General features: G+C 45.4%; 1 protein-coding gene across 8 annotated transcripts in view; it reads right to left on the minus strand.

Annotated features, from left to right (window-relative positions):
* Positions 1-22,474, minus strand: part of SCML4 (Scm polycomb group protein like 4) — a 125,834-nt gene that overhangs the window by 30,073 nt on the left and 73,287 nt on the right. For 7 of the 8 annotated variants that reach the window (XR_004343648.1, XR_004343649.1, XR_004343651.1 and 4 more), the window contains 3 exons: positions 19,152-19,281; positions 16,789-16,989; positions 12,472-12,666 (listed from right to left, as the gene is read on the minus strand). Coding sequence is in view for 4 of the 8 variants with exons in the window: in XM_032593231.1 (XP_032449122.1) it covers positions 12,472-12,666; positions 16,789-16,989; positions 19,152-19,281 (526 nt within the window). In the remaining 4 variants the exon portion in view is untranslated. Of the gene's footprint in view, positions 1-3,798; positions 5,556-12,471; positions 12,667-16,788; positions 16,990-19,151; positions 19,282-22,474 lie in introns of those variants that run through there. The other variant, XM_030316075.1, reaches the window with a different exon arrangement.

Consider the following 22,474-nt stretch of genomic DNA (forward strand, 5'->3'; position numbering starts at 1 on the left):
CATTCAGTATGACCTGGTCTGGATTACATCTGCAAAAACCTTATTTCTTTTAAATTTTTTTTTCAATGTTTATTTATTTTTGGGACAGAGAGAGACAGAGCATGAACAGGGGAGGGGCAGAGAGAGAGGGAAAAAACCTTATTTCTAAAGAAAGTCCCAGAGCGCCTGGGTGGCTTAGTCTGTTAGGTGTCTGACTTCGGCTCAGGTCATGATCTCATGGTTCATGAGTTTGAGCCCCACATTGGGCTCTGTGCTGACAGCCCAGAGCCTGGAGCCTGTTTCGGATTCTGTGTCTCCCCCCGCCCCCTCTCTCTCTGCCCCTCCCTGACTGGCACAATCTCTCTCTCAAAATTAAATGAACATTAAAAAAAATTTTTTTAAAAGAAAGTCCCATTCACAGGCACTGGAAGTTAGGACTTGAACATGTATCTTTTTGGAAGACACAACAGATGAACATTATTTTTTATAGTCATGTATTTTAGTGTACAGCAATAAAAAAATTTAATTAGCCCATTGAACTATGATTTCACTGGCACAATATCATTGCTTAGGGTGACTAACAGCTAAAGTTAAAAGAAATGAACCTGTTAAAGGAATATCTTGAGTGAACACTTCTACAGGTGTCATATGGTCGTACAAAAATTGTGAAGGTGGTGTATTAACACTGGAATGCACTGAGTTAGTTAGTCCAACCTCTCTTTTCAAGCTGGGTGGTAAATAAGGAAAATAAATGAGCCTCTTATTTAAAAGCTTCCGGCAAGAGATTTTACAATCTCCCTCAGAGTGAGGTCATTGTACGACAAATCTCATTGGCTAAAATTTCTTCCTTACATCTAACCCCAATTTCTCTTGCTTTAGTTTGCAACACTATGGCTGGAACTAGAATGTATTATGCTAAGCAAAATAAGTCAGTCAGAGAAAGATAAATATCATATGATTTCATTCATATGTGGAATTTAAGAAACAAAACAGATGAACATGGAAGAAGGGAAGGAAAAATAAGATAAAAACAGAAAGGGAGGAAACCATGAGGGACTCTTAAATGCAGAGAACAAATGAGGGTTGCTGAAGGCATGTTGGGTGGGGGGCATGGGCTAAATGGGCGTTGGGCATTAAGGAGGTCAGTCGTTGGGATGAGCACTGGGTGTTATATGGAAGCGATGAATCACTAAATTCTATTCCTGAAATCATTATTACACTATACATTAACTAACTTGGATTTAAATAAAATTTTTAAAAATGGGGGAAAAAAGATGGCTGCCAGATCCCAGCCTTTAAAACTCTCAACAATAGCCAAATTATGGAAAGAGCCTAAATGTCCATCAACTGATGAATGGATAAAGAAATTGTGGTTTATATACACAATGGAATACTACGTGGCAATGAGAAAGAATGAAATATGGCCCTTTGTAGCAACGTGGATGGAACTGGAGAGTGTGATGCTAAGTGAAATAAGCCATACAGAGAAAGACAGATACCATATGTTTTCGCTCTTATGTGGATCCTGAGAAACTTAACAGGAACCCATCGGGGAGGGGAAGAAAAAAAAAAAGAGAGGTTAGAGTGGGAGAGAGCCAAAGCATAAGAGACTCATAAAAAATGAGAACAAACTGAGGGCTGATGGGGGGTGGGGGGGGGTGGGTGATGGGTATCGAGGAGGGCACCTTTTGGGATGAGCACCGGGTGTTGTATGGAAACCAATTTGACAATAAATTTCATATATTTAAAAAAAAAGATACTAGCCTTTATACTATTCAAAACTATAAAGTCATCAACATACAGGTAGATGAATTATAGGTATGCAGAACTTTTAGTAGCTTAAGAATTTCATAGTGTGACACATGGACTGTTTGTTACCTAAAACCACTATTTAAAGTTCCTAAGAAGAAGGACCAAACCCATACTTGAGGAGAGAAGTGCACTTCTCAAGCGGTTTGGTGGCTGACTGGTGAGTGAACACCAGATGGGGCCAGCAGTCCTGAGATTGTCAGGCACGAGTGCCCTGCGCGGGTCCAACTCCTGCACAAACTCGCGGCAAACCACAGGGCTGACGGGGTTAAGACGTCTTTCTCTCCCTGATTTTTAGAAAATCACTTCTCATCTGAAATGAGCTTGTCACCCTGGCACCTCTCATTAAACAGGAGGATCCAACCCGGCCTCTGTTTAAGGCCATTTAATCTCTGTGGAGAATCTGAGCTCAGCAGAGTGAGGCAAATGAGAGGCGTCTCTTGTACTTGTCTTTATAACCTCCCTGCCTCTATCCAGGAGACAAAGGATGCCGCCTGTAAAATCACTAAAACTTTCCTCCAGAGAAAGGAACAATCTGCTCTTGTACTATCACATGAGCAAGCTTAAATAGAAAGCAAATGCACCGATGGCACAAAGAGGCTACCACATTTTCAGGGTTTAAAGTCTTAGGAATTTTCAGGAGAGCCTGGTGTTCCTTTTTCACCATTGCCAAACTGTTGGAGAACTACGTTTTCCCCCAGCCTCTGTATATGCAGCCTGCCCACTAGGGAGGCCAAAGAACACTCTAGAAGAGTTCCAACCCACTCAAGCCTCCAGGGATACCCATTTGCTTCTGAATCTGAGCTGTGTCTAAACCTCCCCTTTTGGGAAACAAACTTTAGGGTCAGGAGTGCGTGGACACCTCCCACCCCCCTCACCTCTGCAGAGGCTTCCAGGTCACCCACCCAGTGCAACCCACTCCTGTTGCAGTCCTGGAGGGTCAGGCAAGAGCACCTAGGATGTAGAGAACATCCAAAGAGAAGCAGGAAGAGACAGAGGGACAGGAAGAAGAAAGCCGATAGAGAGCGAGAGAAAGAGAAAGTCCCAAAGCAGTGAGAGTTGCACAGAGAGGAAAAGGGGGCCCACGTGTCTAAAAGTACAGACCCTTCTGATGGAGTTTTAGTTCAGGCTGGTGTTGACCCTTTGTCATTTGGGACACAAGACCTAACTGCTCCCAGTTAAGTGAACTTGGACTGTTTATTTTATTAAAACAATTAAACTGGCACTTTACTTGGAGTTTCCAACCAAATGAAGCCCTGAAAAGCATCAATACCACCATCTGCAGAATTTTTCTCAAATAATACCTAATCATGCCATAATAACCCCCAAATTCCAGAGTCTTAGAAACTATTCACTTTCATTACAAACAGTTGTCCCCACCCGCTCTCTCACATGTGTGTGTGTGTGTGCGCGCGCACACACACACACACACACACACACTCACCCTCCACTCCCCACCCTATTTCCCCACATCAGGCATAACTCCCCAGTTAAAGGGACAGCTGCACACAGTGATCCTTTTCTATAATCATCACCGCCACCTACCCCCGCCCCGACCGGCAGCCACCGCCCTTCTCCGGGATCGGGATCGATTGCCAGCCGGCCTGCCCCGTCCAGCAGGCCGCACAACCCTGCCCAGGCTGGCAAGAAAGTCAAACCACTGGGTCAGTGTCCAGAGCGCTCCATGTGTGAACAACTTGGCTCGGCTGCTTGAAGAGAAGGGAGCTCCTCAGATCCCAGCTCTGAAACCCAGATCAGAAAAGGAAGCTGCACTGTGGCCCCCATACGCTGCCATTGGAAAAGCTGGGGGATCATTATTACCCGGCGCTTAACCAGGTGCCACCACCGAGAGAGCACAGCCAGTAAGCTCTGGAATGCAGAGAAAGACATGCAAGGAGAGAAGCTGAAAGAGGAAGGGGGCAAGAGGGAGAAGACCCCGGGAAACAGTAGCAGGTCCCCAGCAGAGCTGCACCCTGCTGAGAGCCCCAACAGGGGGCCATTGTTTCCTACCTCAGGTGGCGCTGACGGTGTCTGCCACCAGGCAGCCTCAGCCTCACTCCTCTCCAGCACCACGGGCACCCAGCACTGCTCCGGGAGGCAGAGGGGACCTCTAAGGACTTCTAGGTGGTGGCAGAAACCAGCAGATTTCCTCTCTGCCCTCGGGCTGCCTTTCTCTGAGGCTCGAGTGGAGGTTTGCAGACTTTCTTTTCTCAGGCTCAGTCCCGCCCTTGTTCTTGCTCAGATAAGCTCATCACGTTTTCCCTCAGGGCCCTCTGTGGCCTCCTGTCCCAGCCTTCCCGGTTCAAAGGGCACCAGGCCACACCACCTACGAGGCTTAGCATTTCATTCGCTTCAATTAAATTTTCCATTAACTTGGTCTCTGGCCAGTATAGATTTTTCCCTTTAAGCTTGCCTCTAAGTTCAGATCACTCAGCCCTCAGAATCAACCTTATGACTCCCCTCTGGTCCATTTAAGCACATTTATATTTTTTCTCCCCTAATGAGATGCACAGAAACCAACCATAATTTTAATGCCTGACACCTGAACTTCTGTAGTCCTCTCAAATGTTTCTGGTTTGCCTAAGACTTTGTGCTAAGCCTCTGGGTTGATTTCCTCCTGTGGAAATTTTGCCCAAAGGCAATTTTGCCCAACGCCAGCCATTTGGGATAATGAATGCTCTTCCAGTCTTAAGAGGAAAGCAGGTCCTATAATCACTCTCTATATGGTCTTGCACATTTGCCCTGCCTCTACCCGAAGTTCTTGTGGGAACTCCTAAGAGGTGAGGGAGGGTGAAGAGAGGGGGACACCTTCCACAGTCATGTTCTGTTTCCTCAACAGCCACACACTTTCTGGTCTTTCTAGAACTTCAAGGAAATTAAAAGGGATCCTCAATCAGGAAAACGTTGGAATCACCAGAATAGAGGACATCTCCGAAGCTTTGGTTCTAAATGTATATCTTGACTTTTAGGAAAGCTCATGATACTTTGCAGCATTCCTCACGCTGGTATAAAGCAAGCTGCCATGTTGTGAGATGCTCTGTGGAGAGGCCTATATGGCAAGAAACCAACAGCTCACAGGAAACTGAATCCTGCCAACAGCCACATGAATAAGCTAGGAAGTGGATCCTTTCCTAGTTCGGGATGCAGGCCGGTATGAGACCCAGAGCCAGGGGACCCAGTTAAGCTGCCCCTGAACTGCTGACTCACAGAAACTGACATAATAAATGTTATTTGAAGCCACTAACTTTTGGGGGTAATTTGTCACATAGCAATAGATAACTAATACAGATGAGAAAAGGCCATTTGTTTCATTTCCCTTGACTCTGCATATCCAGGTTGGAAATTATAATTATTAATTCAGTAGCAGCTAGGATGTATCTGCTATAGAATACCTATTCAATTCTCTGCAAGGAAGTTTATGGGATTTTTTTAGCAAAGGGTTTATATTGCTTGTGTATGAGACCCAGAAACTACCCACTAATAGGAGAGAGTTCATAAAGTTTATCTTTATATAACAACTTAATTGGAACACTCATTCATTTAACAATAAGTATTGAATACTTATCTTGTGCTTCCTCAGTATCTACAGGTCTCAGAAGAGAACCTAAGCCTTGCAATGCAAAGAGAGTCACTAAATCACTGAACATTGAAATAATCTATTTTAAATTCTACAAAACCCAGGCCTTTCTCGAGAGGTTATATTTTTCCCTTTTAGTTCAATGTTTGTTGTTGTCTGTTTGTTTGTTTGTTTTTGAGATTTTATTTTTTTAAGTAATCTCTACACCCAATGTGGGGCTTGAACTTACAACCTTGAGATCAAGAGTCACACACTCTACCAACTGAGCCAACCCAGCGCCCCTAGGTAAATGCTTTAAAATATGTACAGATATTATAAATTAATGAATGATATAACTAGAAACACAATAAATAACTTTTCCTACATGAACTCATATTATACCCAGGGGCAGAAATAAAGTTAGGAATCCCACGCTGGCAAATGCTCCCCCTTTCATGCTGTAGGAGCTGTGGCTGGGCTTCTCCCAGACCTGTCCATCTGAAAATACAGGAAAGGCCTTTGTATTTGCCGTAGACCGTAGGGACATTCCTCTTTTACCCTTTCCATCAAAACTTTCTCAGAGGATTCTTAACACATGAGCTTGATACTGATCCTTTGTTCTCCTCCCAAATGACCCTCTTTCCAACACTTGGCTTGAGAACAGGACAGCTCATTTTGTTGACACGATCCCTGGCTGTAGCAGGATGAGCATAGCTCTGAGATATTCCAGTCACTGGCCTACACTGGGAGACAAGCGGCTGCAGGGGGATCTGGAGTAACACACCTTCCTTCTTTTTTTTTTTTTCTTCTCCACCATTCCACATATTATTTAAAATACCAGGTCAAACGATGCCAAATGTGTGGTGGAGCAGACCACTGTGTGTGGGTTTTGTGAAATGAAAGAGCTCTCCTAGAGTCTGGAATGATGGGCTCTGCCTATCCTGGGGATGTCACCTAGCAAGGGTGTACCCAGAGCACAAGGACAAGGATGAAACACTCCTTGGGGCCAAGATAGGAAATCCAGAAGGAGAAAAGAGAATTGATCTTGGAGTACAGCTTCTGCCTAGATTTTGTTAAATGGGGGTTGGGGTTTGTTTTGTTCTTTTATATCTTTGGTAGACAAAATGACACAGGTGTACCACAAGGCACTTGTGAACATCCATTTTGTGCCATCAGCCGTCTGAGTCAAGAAACAGGACGTACACCCTACCGGTAAGTGTTGGGTAATAGGGCCCTACTGACAACTGGCTTGAGAGAAAAGCAAAGGGTCAGGGAAGAGAAGACCTGGGCTCCATTCCCTCCCCACTGCTGCCTTTCTGTGTGGCTCTGAACAATTGGCCTGACTCTGTGGGCCTCGGTGCATCACCATTGGGGAAGCTCACTAAATGTTTGCTGACTGCCTAAATGGATGTTTCCATGTAATGGAATTCATGCCACTTGATAAACTCTATTTCCTTCTAGAAATAAACAACCTTTTGGAAAGATAGTTATTCCCTGTATACTCATTCTCTGTAGAGCTATCATATTAGATGAATTTGTACTTCAACAAGGAAGCAGATTTGATTTCTAAAGGCTGGGTACATAGGTTCAACCATAACGGAGCACATTGTGAAGGTCTGTCATTCCAGTAGTTTTCTGGTGCCTGGCTCAAAGACCACCAGCCAAGGAAGAAAACATTACGCTTCAAGAACAAATGTCCTTCCTCCTCTCCTACCCTCTACCATCTGTGTATCAAAAAAGCTACTCAACCAAAAGTAAACAGTTTGTTCCCATCATGTTAAAACTTCAAAAGGCAGGAAACCAATCACTAAATTAGATCTTGCAGGAGAGTTCAGTTATCACATTTGCGGTTTCCAGAGATCTCCCCAACCCTTGGTGAGCAATTTGTTCTGTTGCGTTGCATAGAATTTAAGTCAGTAAATATTTGCTGCAGACCCGTTACACGTCGGGCTCGGCCGGGTACTACGCGGCCCCGCCCCCAAGTCTACCCGGCAGGGAGATGAGATCTGGACCCAGATTCTTGCAGTATGGGGCAGCATTACGTGTCATTGAGGATGTATAAACAAGAGTCTGGGAGAACAGACGGACATCTTCTGGGATTCGGAGAAGCTTAAAGGGCAACAGGGACCCTGCTGCAGAAGATGGCCAGGCCACACTGAGGAATTTGCTGTCCTCATTCTTTGCTTTCTTTCAACCTTCTCACCAGTGCAGCAAACCTCCTCTTTCTCACCCAGACTGCACACCTACCACCTCACCTAACCACTCTGCCCTCCCCCCATCTCCTCTCCAGCCCGTGGACACCTCCACAGGACATGGGATCATCCTCAGTGACAACACTTATATAGTGTCCTAGCACACATAGACTCATTTTATTGCAAACCTGAACTAAATTTCCCTAGGTGAGCAGAACTCTGCCAGCCCACACTTTAACACTCAGAGTGTGGTCCCCAGCCAGCAGCAGCCCCAATACCCGGCACCTGTTAGATATGCGGACTCTCAGGCCCCACGCCAGTCCTGCTGAGGCCAGAATCTGCATTTTAACAAGATGCCAGGTGGTTCGGGAGCACATTCAAGTTTGGAAAACACTGGCTTGAGTTTATTTATAATTGAGACCTTTTCTTTTCAACATTCGAAGGTACAGTAAATTTCCCTGTGATCATCACATGACTTCTGACAGAACCGCAAATGTTATCAAATCCATGTTTCTGCCTCCATTCTTGCAAAGCACCAGTGAGCTGGTCTTCCTAAAATGCACACCACATTTGGTTGTCGATTAATAGAATTGAAGGGAAATGACTGATGTTCCTGATTTCCAGCCAAGAACTCTACCTTCCGGCCTGGATTCGGGCAGCCGAGGAGGTCTGAAGTCTGGTTTGCCCCGGACACAGAAGAAAGATCACAGAAGAAAGTTTATATTCCAAAGGCCTGAGGAAGAGATTTGAAAGATGCCCTCTCTCTGTTCTAATGTGAGCCCCTCTGCCTTGGGATCCACCTCGGCGGGGGCGGGGGACCCTCACTGGGACTCTTGGGGCACCTTGACCTCATGCTGCCCAGAGCTAGCCTCTGCCACCTCCAGCTGTGACATCTTGCTCCTACTTCTCTGGGTTGCCATAGTTACCCCTAATGGCCTAATAAGCGGGCATCTGCACTTGTCACCAGTAACGGGGAGATCACTACCGCTCAAGCAGTCCCTTCTACTTCTATGACTTTTCCAAGTTCCCTACAAATATCAACCCCACCTGACTCCTAAAGGCGCTATCTTGTGAGAGTTCTACTTGGCTCTTCAGCTGCCAAGTTGTCTACCTGGGAGAGTATTCCTTAAATCCGCACTTCCCAGACTTTAATGTGTCTTCAAATCACCCGGGATCTGTTGTTAAAGAGTGTGGGAGGGCCTCTGAGCTCTTGCCTTTCTCAGGTAATGAGGATGCTTCTGACCAGAGTTTGAGAGGCAAGACCTTAGGTTTAATTAAATCTATCACCAGAACCACAGAGAACAAACCCACATGACCTGCTGCTGTATACTGGAATAGAAAATCATGTCTTCCTCCAAATCATCCTTTTTTTTGGGGGGGGGGCACAAATTTTGTTTCTTTGATAGTGTCTTACGTGTCACAGCTTTGCATTTTCTTATTGTCTAATCAAGTGTCTTCTGGAAATGCTCTAATGAGTGTGAACAAGTGTGTGTCACCAAGCCTGATAGACCATCGCTTTAATTGAACAACATCGGGGCGGAGAACAACCTGGTTCAAATGAGCTCAAGATTGCAATATTGTTTTGGAATGATGTTGGTCCTCCAGATGGATATGGAACCTAAAATCAACAAAGACTTCCATCCTTTCCCTCTCACACGTGCCCCTCTTGCCACAAAAGTGGGAAAGTGAGTATAAGCCAGTTCCTCATCTGAAACAATAATAACTTGATATGTTACCCTTTTAGGGAAATTTGAAAGGACAATCCTAAAGAGGCAATGTCTTAATCTAAAGGCAAACTCTCTAATGGTGTCATTTTAGGCTCCACGGCAGACTGGTGGAAAAGACATGTGGCAAGGGGGCTGCTTAGAGCGTACTATGACGTGGCTGCTTCTTCCACTTTCCTTGAGACTCCCAGACACATGAAGCACACTGCACTTGGTTTTGCAACACCTAGGGCATGAGAAACAACTTCCACAAGGTTGGTTGATTCGGGGGGAGCCATTCATTTTTCAAATCAGCATGCTCTAGGGAAAGGCTCATGAAGACAATTCAAGTTATTACTTCCAAAGCCAGGCCAGCTAGGAAGAAAAGGAGCTTTCAGGGAGAAATAACTGTACCTACACTGCTCCAGGGAAAAGACTAAACCGTCCTCCAGTATGGTGAGCTTGGAAGGGGAAAGGATATGGTAGAAACCAAGGCAAGAGTTTCCTCAATAATTACTTAAGGAAGGCTGGAGGGGGGCTCCTCGGACAGGATGTTAAAATGAAACCATTTTAGTTTCAGTTTGGGCTGAGGCTGTAAGACAACAGATACCCCAAATTAGTGTGAAGTGTACAGATCTTGAAAAAAAAAAAAAAAGGTGGAAAGCCAGCTTTGTACCTACAGATGACCACCTACATCATGTCTGCAAAAGAAATATAGAGGTTGAGAAACAGGTTGACTAGAAGATGAATTATGGAGAGAACTGTCCAGTGTGCTCCCAAGGGCTTCAATGTGGCCATGTGAATAGCTTGATATCTGTCCCTGGAGTTGAGAGACACAATGGATTATTGTTTGATTCCCATGGGAAATCCAAAAGTCTGGCTACGTTGATCAGAGAACAAAACAGAGGTGCCTGCAGGGTTCAGCCTGCCCAGAGTTTGTCTGGGGAAAGGATCATGTGTAGTATTTGTCAGGACCATATGTGGGCCATCAGAAGAGAGATCTAAAGTAAGATCATCTTAGGACTGCAGGACTGTGTGGTGGCACAACAGGGCCTCTGCAGAAAGAAGCTAGAGATGTGTTTCCTACAGATTTGGGGGTGTGGAAGGAATTATAAGTGACCAGCCAGAGAAGAGTTATATTTATTTGTTCGTGTCATGGAAAGTGCAAGTGAGAGATGGTAGGATCACCAATGTGCCCATGTAAGAGCCCACAGGATGAATAATCAGCTTCAAACACCTGCAAATTAGGGTGTATGATGCCAACTCACTACAGGATTAGTCAAGTAAAAACTCTCCTACCCCTTACCTCACTTCTGTCCCCTACTCCGGTCATGAAGGATTCAAAATCATTATTAGCTAAATATAGGAGGGGGAAAAAACACAAGGTTAAGTGTGAGGTGGAGATAAGCCAACTGGCCTGAAGCAGATCTGAACTGGGAATGGAGAATAGTTATATCTTTGAGTGAAATTTAAATTTTGTTCTTACTCTGACCTAGATATACTAATTGTTGACTAGAGAATGCTTTGCTACCTGAAAGGAGCAGGAAAAGTCATAAGATTTGTCCAAAATTTCATCCATGGATGGGAAAGAAGTGGTCCCACAGGATACATTTAAAGGAGAATGGGAGACACGAATTATGTGGCTTTATAATTATATCCTATGGGTCATTGATTGTTCAATGTAACAGTGATTCAAGGGGTTTGCAAAGTGAAATCAGACCATTCTGCTATTCTCTTTGCAAGGTTCACTAGAAGATGCATTAGCTTTAGGATATGTTCCTGAGTCAGCTAAGGCTGACAGGAGAGGCCAGATTCACACTGTAAGAACCAGAAGGAGGATTGTGCACGAGCAATACTTCATTTAGGAAATGGAGGCCCAGAAAGAAGAAAACATTTTCCCAAGCTTGCCCACATAGAGACATCACAAACAAACAAAGCAAAACCAAAAAACAACAAACGTATATAGTACCTGCTAACATAGACTATATTTAATTAGATACCTTTATTTGTAAAGGCCAAATTTCTTACTGATCCCAGATCTTAGAGACATTAATGTAAAATTGTAAACAAGGTTCTTGACAGTATCTGAAAAAAAAATATATGCTAAGAATCTAAGTTTATCCTTCCCTGCTGTCCTCTTAGGCTTACCATAGAGCCACTCTTATTATAAGCATCTTTTTTTTTTAAGCATCTAAGCCTACCTGTGAACACATACCTGCAAATGTATTCACTTTTCATTACGAATACTGGTCACTCAATACCTCAATACTTCAAAAACTTCCTGAACCTTGTGTATTTGCCTTATCACAAGACAAGTTCTCCCATGGTTGTTGGAGCATAAGAAGTTTCAGCAAATGTTTATAGAATGACATAATGACTAGATTCCAGTTTCACTGACTATGTGTTCTTTATATATCAACAATACTGCTTCCTGACAAAGAAAAAAGGCAACATTTCTGCTAATCCTTGGGAACCTAGAATCCAGAACCTAGAGTCATGTTTAACTTTCTGCAAATCCATAACTCAGGGCTGCTAAGCAGAGAAGGAAAACCTTCTGTGGGTATCTTGAGCAGACAATGTTGTGACAGCTTTGGCAGTGTGGCCCCTGTGTGCCCTTGGTGACCTTCACACTAGCTTTCCTATGCTGAGCTACTCTGCAACAAAAGGCACTCAAGCCCCTGGCTCACTTTCCATCCTGTGACGAGAGAGACTCTGACTCTTAGTGAAAAACATATTTGATTCGTGGCCTGGTCAAATCCCTGCAGTAATAGACACTCTGTTTATTGACATGGGTGGGTATCTAAGGCCCCCAAGCAAGACCAACGTAATCTGTTTCCTTATCCCTAGTTTCTTCGGGATTTATTAGTTCCTTACTCTGATAGTCTTTCAACTACTCAACAATGATGCATAAGTGCCCAAGAGTCTTAATTAGAGGAGAGTGAAGAAAATCACTCATTATATGTGATGTGGTCTCATCCAGATTCTAATAACATAAGCCTAAACGCTATAGCATCAGCTCTCAGTAGCTAGAGTGATCTCTTCCCACTGCAACCTGGGTGAAGACTGTCGAGGTACCTTCGGTCTTGGCCATTCCTGACTGCTCCCTGGGATGGACGGTTGGCAGAGAGGCCGCCTGTGGGCCTCCAGCAAGAGAGCTCCCAGGAGCTCGTGGGAGGGCAGGGACACCTGGGACCACCCGCAGGCACAGGAAAGACAGAAGGACAAAGCCTACCTGACTCCATCCTGCCTTCCTTCTTCTCCTGGGTTTCCTCAGAGCCACTGGAGCCCCTGGGGAAGGGCTGGTGGCTGAAGAGGTCATCACACAGAAGGCTTCGGCACAGCTTGGCGAGGAAACGGAGGACGTACCCGATGCTGTTCACCACAGGCAGGCTCCGCAGGTGCTGTTTCCCATCGAAGGATGCCGACACTGAAATGCCACAGAGACAGCAACTCAGAGCGGGGCATGAGAAAGCCACAAGTCCCTGGAAGGAGGTTTTTGTTTTTTCAGTTGTGTTCTGTTTTTAACTAAGCTTTATTCAGATTTCGCCTGTGTTTTCACTTCATGTCCTGCGTCTGTTCCAGGACCTCATCCAGGAGACCATGCTGGGTTTAGTTGTCACGTCTCCTTAGTGTCCTCTGGTTTGTGACTTGTTCTCAGACTTACCTTGTTTTGCATAACCTTGATAGTCTTGAAGAGTACCAGTCAGATATTTTGTAAAATGTCCCTCAATTTGGGTTTGTCTGATTTTTTTTTTCATGATGTGACTGGGGTTAATGTTTTTGGAGAAGAAGTGAAGTGTCCCTCTCCTGTTATCAGATCAGGGGTACATGATGTCCCCATGACATCACTGGGATGTCAGCCTTTATCACTTGGCCAGATAGCATTTGCTGCATTTCTCTACTGTATTTTCCGTATTTCATTCTTTGGAAACAAGTCACAAGTTCCTGCCCACACTCAAGGGTGGTAGAGGGATTAAGGTCTACCTCTCAAAGAGGGGAGCGTCTCTGTATTATTTGGAATTCTTCTGAAAGAAAGAACCGTCCATTGTCCTCCATTTATTCCTTCATTCCTTCATTTATTCAATAATATCAGTATAGACTTAATATATTTATTTTGTACTGTGGGTTATCCAATATATGTTATTTATTTTGTTGCTCAAATTTTGTCTTTGGGACTTTTAGTGTCCTGTGTCCCTATGACATGCCCTCATTTTTTTTTTTTTTTTTTAGCAACTCTTTGGTTACTGATACTTTAATATGCCTTAGTTTCATCTTGCATTTTCCCTGCCCCTGCCCTAATTTCAGCCATTTCTCCAACATCCTTGGTTCCTTGTTATTGAAGAGTGATATTTAGAAACTAAGATTTGGGCACTGGATATGCTCATTGATAGATAGGTCTAGATCTAAATAGATAGATAGGTCCAAATAAACCTGAGTTCATGCTGAGGTCTCTAGCTCTAATCCAGCATCACAGAGTTTAGGGTTCTTTCTACCTTTCTCAGGGAGGACTCTTTAAAAAGAAGAAGAATCTCTCCATAATGATTCTAGATCACATTCAATTTCTACAGGGTTACCAGAATTTAGAAGAAACATGTTTCTTCCAGCATACCCCTGTCTGTAACTGTCCTCACAGCCCTCTCTTGCCCCATGAAGCTTGCATACCAGCTCCAGTGTGAGGAACACAGAAGGAGACCCTAGGAGGACATACTGCCCCCACCCATGTCTCCGCCATTCATTGCTAACACCAAGAGGCTTTTTACATTTTATCTCCCAAAGACTGGCACATAACAGGGGCTGGGCAGGGACAAAACCAAAGGTAGTTTTGATTTCAGAACTAGCATGAAACAAAACATTTTAATTAAAAGTCAAAAGAATCCATTTTTTGTGTGTATAAGCTCTTTATAGTTTGACAAGAACATTCGTATCCATCATTCTATCCTATGAGGACAGTAGACAAGAGGTTACTATCCCAAGTTACAGATAAGGAGACTGAGAAGAGGGTGAAGAGCAGTTTTTCCAACTCATGTGGCCTCTAGGTGGCCCTTGCCTGTCATGTTAATACTCCAAGTGACTCTGCTTGGGAGAGCTGGCAAAGCACTACCAACAGGCCCATGAAGGGGTTCACCCCAGCAACTCAGACACTCTGGAAATTCCCTCTTTTAGTGTGAGTGTCACTGTTTGCCTCCAATATTTCAGAAGAATAAGTGTGATGGAAACTGAACCCATAGCAGGGGAGTCTGGGTCATCAGGCCTAATCCAAAAATCAAGGTGCATACATTCCCAGAGGTGCCTGGAAGGACCACCTCCTCGAAGCAGCCATGGCATTTGCGAGACCATGAGGCCTATCCTCTGGGATAGCATGGCTCGGGCAGGGCATGCAATACTGCTCCCTTAGCCCTTGAGCTGGCCCAAGGCCCGCCCATAGCAGTCTGGTTCCTTCAGCCCAATGTGCCAGCACCAACGTCACCATTTTCTGTGTTGTGCCATGGGAGTGTTTAGAAAGCAGTGCCCTGAGGGTGAGGTGGAAAGTGGGAGAGTCCACTTATCCTTGGGCCCCTCTCGCAGCTTGCTGAGCTTCCATATTTGCCCCCAGTAACATGAAGGACCCCTTGCTGCTCTGGCACCTCAAGGAGGCAGCATGAAGAGTCCCCTGGTGCTACTGCATTCTCCAAGACACCAAGACTGAGGGAGAGTTGGCAGGGCTCTTCCCGGGCTTGTGTTGTGCCAGGCACTGCAGAACCTGCTCCCCAGTGCCAAGGCCCCTGAGGCCACAGAAGGGCTGAGCGGGAGAGCAGGGAAAATGGGCTCAGTTCTCCCAGCTTAGGGGGAGGGGCCGTGAAAAACTCAGTGGGATGGAATTCGCTGAAGAGGGTGGGCACACAGTACAGGAAGAATTTTCTCTTAGCACTGTGTCTGTGTCTTGAGTCCTGGTATTCAGCAAGGAAAAGGACAAGGCTCTAAACCTCAGAGGGAGCCCAAGTTGGAGAACCTGGCTCTCAGAAAAATACCACAATGGCCAGTGGGATCTCAGAAGGCTGACAATAAGACTCTCCTACCCTCTCTTGATGCAGTACCTCTTCCTCTTGTCTCTGCTTGCCTCTGCCAAAGTTTCTTAAAAGTCACTCTGGGTCAGCCACATGCACTGGACTTTGCCAAGTTCTATTTTAGTCAGTTACCAGCAAGTCAGACCCCCCTTCCTGCCCAGAGGGAGCTCCAGAAGGTGGGCAGAACCAATCACAGCTGGGGAAACTGGTTAGACAACCTCCTCACCTCCAAGCCCTGGGGATCTCAAGTTAAATAAAATGTCCCTGCTTGGGTTCTTCCTGACACAGCGATATTAGATGCCCCTCTCCCCTGACCTACTCTTGGCCAGCAGGGTCATCTGCACCACCCCGTTGCTGGAGAGTCTTTACCTATTCCCTGGTGATACAGAGGTCATGGCCTTGATGCTGGGCCAAAGAAGACACCATGCTGTGCCCTTGGAGTCAAGACATTTGCAAAGGGGTGGTGCTCTGAGGCTTAAGGGCAGGTGGTAATAACGATTGTTTAGAGACTTGGGTAAGGCAGAAAGAGCCTCTACAGCCAAACATATGAAGAGGGCAGCACTCCCAACTCTGCCTCTCACCTTAGGTGACAACTGCCACTCCCTCTGGAAGCTGTTGGAGCAGGGATGAACCTGGAGGATGGTGGTAACAATGGGAGAAGGGATTGACCCTGAAGGGCTTTTACAAAACACAACTCACCCCATAAGAGGGGCTTGAGACCATGAGCTTCCCCACTGCCCTGCATGGTGATATGTACCATGAAGAAGGAATGAGGCAGAGCAAGGAAGAATAGTGACATGGGCTGATATTTTAGACCAAGTGTTCAGAAAAGGTCTCCTGGATAAGGCAGTATTTGAGTAGAACCCTGAAGGAAGTCCAGGAGCAAGTCAAGCATGGACAGCTGGGGGAAGAACATTCCAGAAAGAACAGCAGGTGCAAAGACCCTGAGGCAGGAGCATGGTTGGAGGATAACAGGGGGAACAGCAAGGAGGCCAGCAAGGCTGCAGCAGAGTGAGGACGCAAGAGAAGTGACCGGGAGATCAAAGAGGTAGGCAGGAGCAGTTCACATAGGGCCTCTGGGTCGTCATAAGGACATGGGCTTTTTCTTGGAGTGACATGAGAGCCATTGAGGGTGCAGAGCAGAGGAGGGGCACGCTATGGCTTCGATTTTTAAAGAACAAAGAGTAGCTGCTGTAAGTGGTGAACCATGGCTGGCTTCTGGATATATTTTGAAGTTAGAGCAATAGGATTTACCGATGAGCTGGAAGTGGGGGGTGGGTGAGAGAAGAGTTAAAGGTGAGCATTCTTACTGAAGTCTGGAAGCATCTTCTCCTCAAGCCCAGAGAGAGGCCGTCAGCACACAAGCTAACCTAAGGCCCCTGGAGCCCAGTGGATGGAAGACAGACCCTGGCCACAGCCACTGTCCCCCAAGCCTGAATATGACCTCTTCCATCTTCAGAGAGACACCCACGTCCCTTCTCATACAACGTGCCCCCGGGCCTTACCTGATACCATCTCACCACCATAGCCTTGTTTGACCAGGGAGAAGACAAGCTTCTGCTGGTGGGCACAGTCAATGCACGCTTGCACGGCCTGCTGCAAGACTGCCGACGGCCTCTCGGGCCCGAAGTGCTCAGGGAGCTGCTGCACCTTCCTCCTCTCCAGGTATGGCCCTGCGTTGGCTTGCTTGTTGATGTAGAGGCAGACTGTGGAAACAGAGCCATGAAGCCCTCAGCATCAGGGGGATCAGGCCAGGCAGCTGCTCCTGTGTGCATGGAGGATGCCTCAGCCGTGCCACCTTGGCCCTCACCTTGGGAAAGGCTGAGAAGAACAAAAGTGGGACTGATTCTTCCCAATGTAAGAAGGAAAAGGGGGAAAAGAGCCAATCACTCCCAACTGCCAGAAGCTTGCTCTCAAGAGAACCTCTTGGTTGGGAACAGATAGACAGGTTGGTCCCCTGTGATGTACTCGAATCTGAATCGCAGACAATAATGGAGACCCATGTGGACCACGTGTATAAATGTGTTTCCATACTGAAAATGCACACACCAAAACCTTCCCTTCTCCTCCAAAGGAGCTGTTAAGCTTACATGTAATGTTTGCCAATTTTGTTGTTGTTGTTGTTAACCTTCAGTGAATCAGAAAATTAAGACACGGCTGCTTATCCAAAGACTATATATGCAGTGAAGTTTTAAGGAGAGTGCTATTTATAATCTCAGAGATTTTAAATACTCAGCTGCCCGTTTAGGGAAGCCCAACCAATGGTCCCCACACTTTTAAAGTAATATACCCCATCAGTAAACAAATTTGGAGCACATGCCCCAAAAGGTGTTTATTTTTTTATAGGTTATATACATTCTTAACTATTTTAATATATTGCATGCATTTTAAAACATAACCAAGAAATAGAAAATTTTTAAGTAAATATTAATAGTAGGTGTCATAGTTTCTTCCCCATGTTAACAACTCCTTGGCTGTCTCCGCCCTCATCCCAGGATATGAGGAACTTACTTTGGGGGCTATTAGTGCAAAGCAGTGTTGAAAAGGGACATTAAGGGGACAACAATAGGATTTGGAAAGGATGAAACAGTAACAACAAAGGTGAAGAAAGTTTTTGTTGAGCATCTACTCTATTCCAGGCACTTTGGGCACTTTATCTTGTTTGATTCTCAAGATGGGCCTGAGAGTGGGGTATGATTACTTCTTTACTAATGAAGGAACCAAAGCTTAAAGGGTTGGATCGCTGTTCTAAAGTCTAAAGTGTAATTAGTGGTACAACAGGGACTCCAGACTTTCTGATGTCAAGGCCTGTGCTCTTTCTGCTCTGCCAGGCTGCCTTCCCTTGAACTCATCCCAGATGATTAAGGATATCTAGGAACTTCATGCCAGGCACTGTGCTAAATGGGCCCTATGGAGAAAATGGTGAACTAGATTCACACAGTCCCTGGCTTCCCAGAGCTTTGGGCCCAGCTGGGGAGGCAGAGCTACTCAGAGCTCCACAGGAAGCCATGTGGGACCACGGCTTTGAGAGAGACACTAGGGAAGTGCTAGGAGGGCCCATCCTGGGGACCCTGGCAGGAGTCAGCGAAGGTTTTCTGGAGCAAGATATGCCTGAACTGAGATACAAGGGAGGAGTACGGTGACCAGTGGGAAGGTCATTCCAGATAGAAGGAAGGCAATATGCTGAAATCCTATGGGGCAGGGGTGGGGGAGGGGGCACTTCTAGGGACTGAAAGGAGAGCAATGTACCACAGGGTTCCATCGGCCAAATTAAGTTTGATTTTCACCTAAAAGCAATGGGAGGGAATTGAATGGATTTAAGTGGGACAGGAGTAGGGATGGCTTGTGATGAGGACAGTTTATGTGTGTGTGAGAGAGAGAGACGCCATCCTGCTGCTGGTACTTTCATGATGGAACTCTTTGTTGATGGACACCCCATGAGAAAGACTGGACTGAGCTCTACTCTGACTGGATTGGAGCCACCAGGTGGGGTTAAGAGAGGTTAGGGTCCTTAGGGGATCTGGAAGCACAAACACAGAGATGGAAACTCTTCAAGGTGGGCAGGGTCACTCTCGGTGGAAAGTAAACCTGGCTCTGAAAATAAAACACCAGGCCACCACACCACTCTTTCTAGTCCCACCCCAAGGCAACCAGCTGAACCTGAGATGCATTGAAAACCAAGTTTCAAGTAATCCTACCTGTGAGACACTTAAACTAATATTCTCAGAGAAATCTGGTTGTCCTGCCTGCCAGCTAACACACTAAATCCTTCATTAGAGCTATCCCAGTGGCAGCTCTCCAGTTCACAAAGTAACTGCTAGATGGCTGGCTGACCATCACAGCCTTAGACGTCATTCGGCTGACATACCTGTGAGAGCCTGTGGGGCGGCCAAGCTGGGTATGGTGGCTGCATCCTGAGGGATGGAGCTGAGGTCGGGCTCCGGTGTGCTCCGCGGAGGCGAGAGGGCTAAAGGAGTCATAAGAACCCGAGACTTGAGCTGCAAGACAGAGCCCACTTAGTCAAGGAAAATCTGGAAATGCTCCCTACACTTGCCCCAAATTTTTCATGGATGTCAATTAGCCACTGCTACTCTATCATGTTTCCATGCCTTTTTATTGTGCAGCTAAGGAAGTTCAGATTCAAGTTCATGTTCAAGATTCATGTTTGGGGTCACACTCAGAGGTCAGCTCTGCATCCCACCCTTATACTGGAGTCACCCAGGAAATGATTGTGTCAGGCAGTGAGTGTGGGGACACAAGAGGCAGGAACCATTGAAGCGTATAAGCTCTCTGAGTGCAGGGCGCAGGGTAGAGAATTCCCAGCCTGCAAATACCTAGAATTCTGTGGTCAGGGCTTTCCCAACAGCCACCCCGAAACTGACCCTGAATCCCTCCTCAGTCTCTGATGAGCTTTCTGCTCTCAAAGATCACTGGATCCTGCTGGAAAAGAGAGCAGAAGACATTCCTCCAAGGGGCTTACATACTGCTCAGTGTTTATTTCCTGCAGTGGAGACTGTCAAGGGCTGCCCGAGTGTGGATATGACTGTATTGTCGGGTAGTGAGAAGCCGCCGCCTTGAAGGTCTCATTTGAAATCACAAATGAGGAATTGAAATTTACTGTTATGAAATAAGATGGAGATGACTGGTTGGTTGATTATGTCAATGCCAACAAGTCACTCTCTGTACCAAGATTTGACAGAAAATCTTCTAATCCTCATTCTCCACCAAAAAAATAATGAATAATGCAGTCACTTCACCTCTTCACCACTGACCTGTGTCTGTTCTCTACTACAGACCAATTAAATCAATCTCTGGGGTGAGACCAAGGCATCAGGAGTTGTAACATGTACTCAGATGATTCTAATACATAGTTAAGGTTGGGGGCCACTGCTCCACTGCCTTTCAACTTTAAGGTTCAGTCCCCTGGAGGGTCCTATTAAAATGTGGATGGATTCTGATTCAGGAAGTCTGTGGTGGGGCCTAAGGTTCTGCATTTCCCAGGCAGTGCTGATGCTGCTGGTCTGTGGACCACACTTTGAGTAGCAAGGGTGTGTATTTTGTTGTAAATATATATGCCGACCCCACCCATATCCTAACTTGCTTCCTGGATTTTTAGGATAGAATAATAATGACAGTCTTGAAAAAACAGTATTCCTACTGATAGTTATGCACTCATTCTACATTTATTCATGTATTCACTCAACAAATATGTATTGAGTGTCTATTGCAAGCCAGACACTCTTCTAGTTACTAGGGATACAACAGGGAACAAATCAGACAAACGTCTTTGCCCTCATGGAACTGACATTCTGTTGGGGGTAAATAGACAACAAATGGAATAAAGTACATGATATAGTATATTAGAAGGTGATAATAGCTGGAGGTAAAAATAAAGAGAAAAAGGGAATAGAGTGTAGAGTTATACTTTAGATTAAAATCTTATTTATTTTTTTAAATGTTTATTTTTGAGAGAGAGAGAACGCGCACAGGTAGGGGAGGGGCAGAGAGAGGGACAGAAAGAAACCCAGGCAGGCTTTGTGCTGTGCTGACAGCGTGGGATCTTATCCCACAACCATGGGATCGTGACCTGGGCTGAAATCGAGAGTTGGATGCCCAACCAACTGAGGAAATCAGACACCCCTAGACTGAAGTTTTAAAATAGGGTGGTTAAGGCACTTCTTGGGTGACATTGCACAAAGATTCCAGGGAGATGAGGGAGCAAGTCATACCAGTGTCTATGGGAAGAATATTCCAGTGAGTGAGAATATCAAGTGCAAGGGTCCTGAAACAAAAGCATGCCTGGAGGGTTTGTGCAACATAGGGAAGCAATAGTGAGACTGGAAAGGTGAAACCACAGGGCTTTGCAAGACACTGTAAGTTCTTTGACTTACTCTGAGCTCCTTTTTATTTTATTATTTTATTTTATTTTATTTTATTTTATTATTGTGCTTTATTGTATTTTATTGTATTTCATTTTATTGTATTTTATTGTATTTTTTGAGACACAGAGAGAAAGCATGTATGCACGTGAGCTGGGGAGGGACAGAGGCAAAGAGGGAATCCCAAGCAGGCTCTATGCTCAGTGCATAGCCCAACATGGGCTCAGTCTCACAACTGCAAGGTAATGACCTGAGCCAAAATCGAGAGTCGGACACTTAATAGGCTGAGCCAATCAGGTGCCGCTACCCTGAGCTCTTTAAAGCAGAGAAACTACAGGATCTAAACTAACATTTTAACAATTTGACTATTGTTTTGAGGAGAGATAAAAGGGACAAAAGCGGGAGGCCACTAATCCAGAGTAGATGAGAGATGACGGTAGATTGGATTAGGTTAATAGCAGTGGAGGAGATGAGAAGTAGACAGACTCTGCATAGATTTTCAAGGTAGAACCAGCAGGACTTACTGACACACTGACTGTGGTGTGTGTGAGAGAGAAAGAAGTCAAAGATGACTCCAAGGTTTGAGCTAGGAAGGCTGTAGATAGAATAACAGGTTTGGGGGATGGGGGGACAAACTAGGGAAGACCAGAGGCTGGTTTTGGACAGGTCAAGTTTATGATGCATACATGCCAGTAGAGATGTTAAGTAGGCAGGTGCATGTACTAGAGTATGGAATTCTGGGGGAAAGTCTAAAGGGAGATTTAATTTGAGAATCATCAATACAGAGTTGACATTTAAGGCCATGATAATGAGTGAGATCATCAGAGAATAATATGGAAGGAGTGTATAGATGGAGAAGAGAAAAATCTAACCACTGAGCCTTGCAAAACTGCAATATGAAAAGTCTTGGAAAGATGAGGAGGAACCAGCAAGACAAACCAGGAAAGGGGTGCCTGGGTGGTTCAGTTGGTTAAGCAGCCAACTTCAGCTCAGGTCACGATAATCTCATGGTCTGTGAGTTCAAGCCCTGCATCAGGCTCTGTGCTGATAGCTCCGAGCCTGGAGCCTGCTTCAGATTCTGTGTCTCCCTCTCTCTCTGCCCCTCCTCTGCTCATGTTCTCTTTCTCTCTGTCTCTCAAAAAATGAACATAAACGTTAAAAATTTTTTAATTTTTTAAATGTTTTATTTATTTTGAGAGAGAGAAAGAGAGAATGAGTGGGTGAGGGGCAGAGAGAGAGGGAGACACAGAATCTAAAGAAGCCTCCAGGCTCTGAGCTGTCAGCACAGAGCCCGACACGGGGTTTGAACTCA

The sequence above is a fragment of the Lynx canadensis genome, chromosome B2 (genome assembly GCF_007474595.2).
Source record: "Lynx canadensis isolate LIC74 chromosome B2, mLynCan4.pri.v2, whole genome shotgun sequence".
Taxonomy (NCBI): domain Eukaryota; kingdom Metazoa; phylum Chordata; class Mammalia; order Carnivora; family Felidae; genus Lynx; species Lynx canadensis.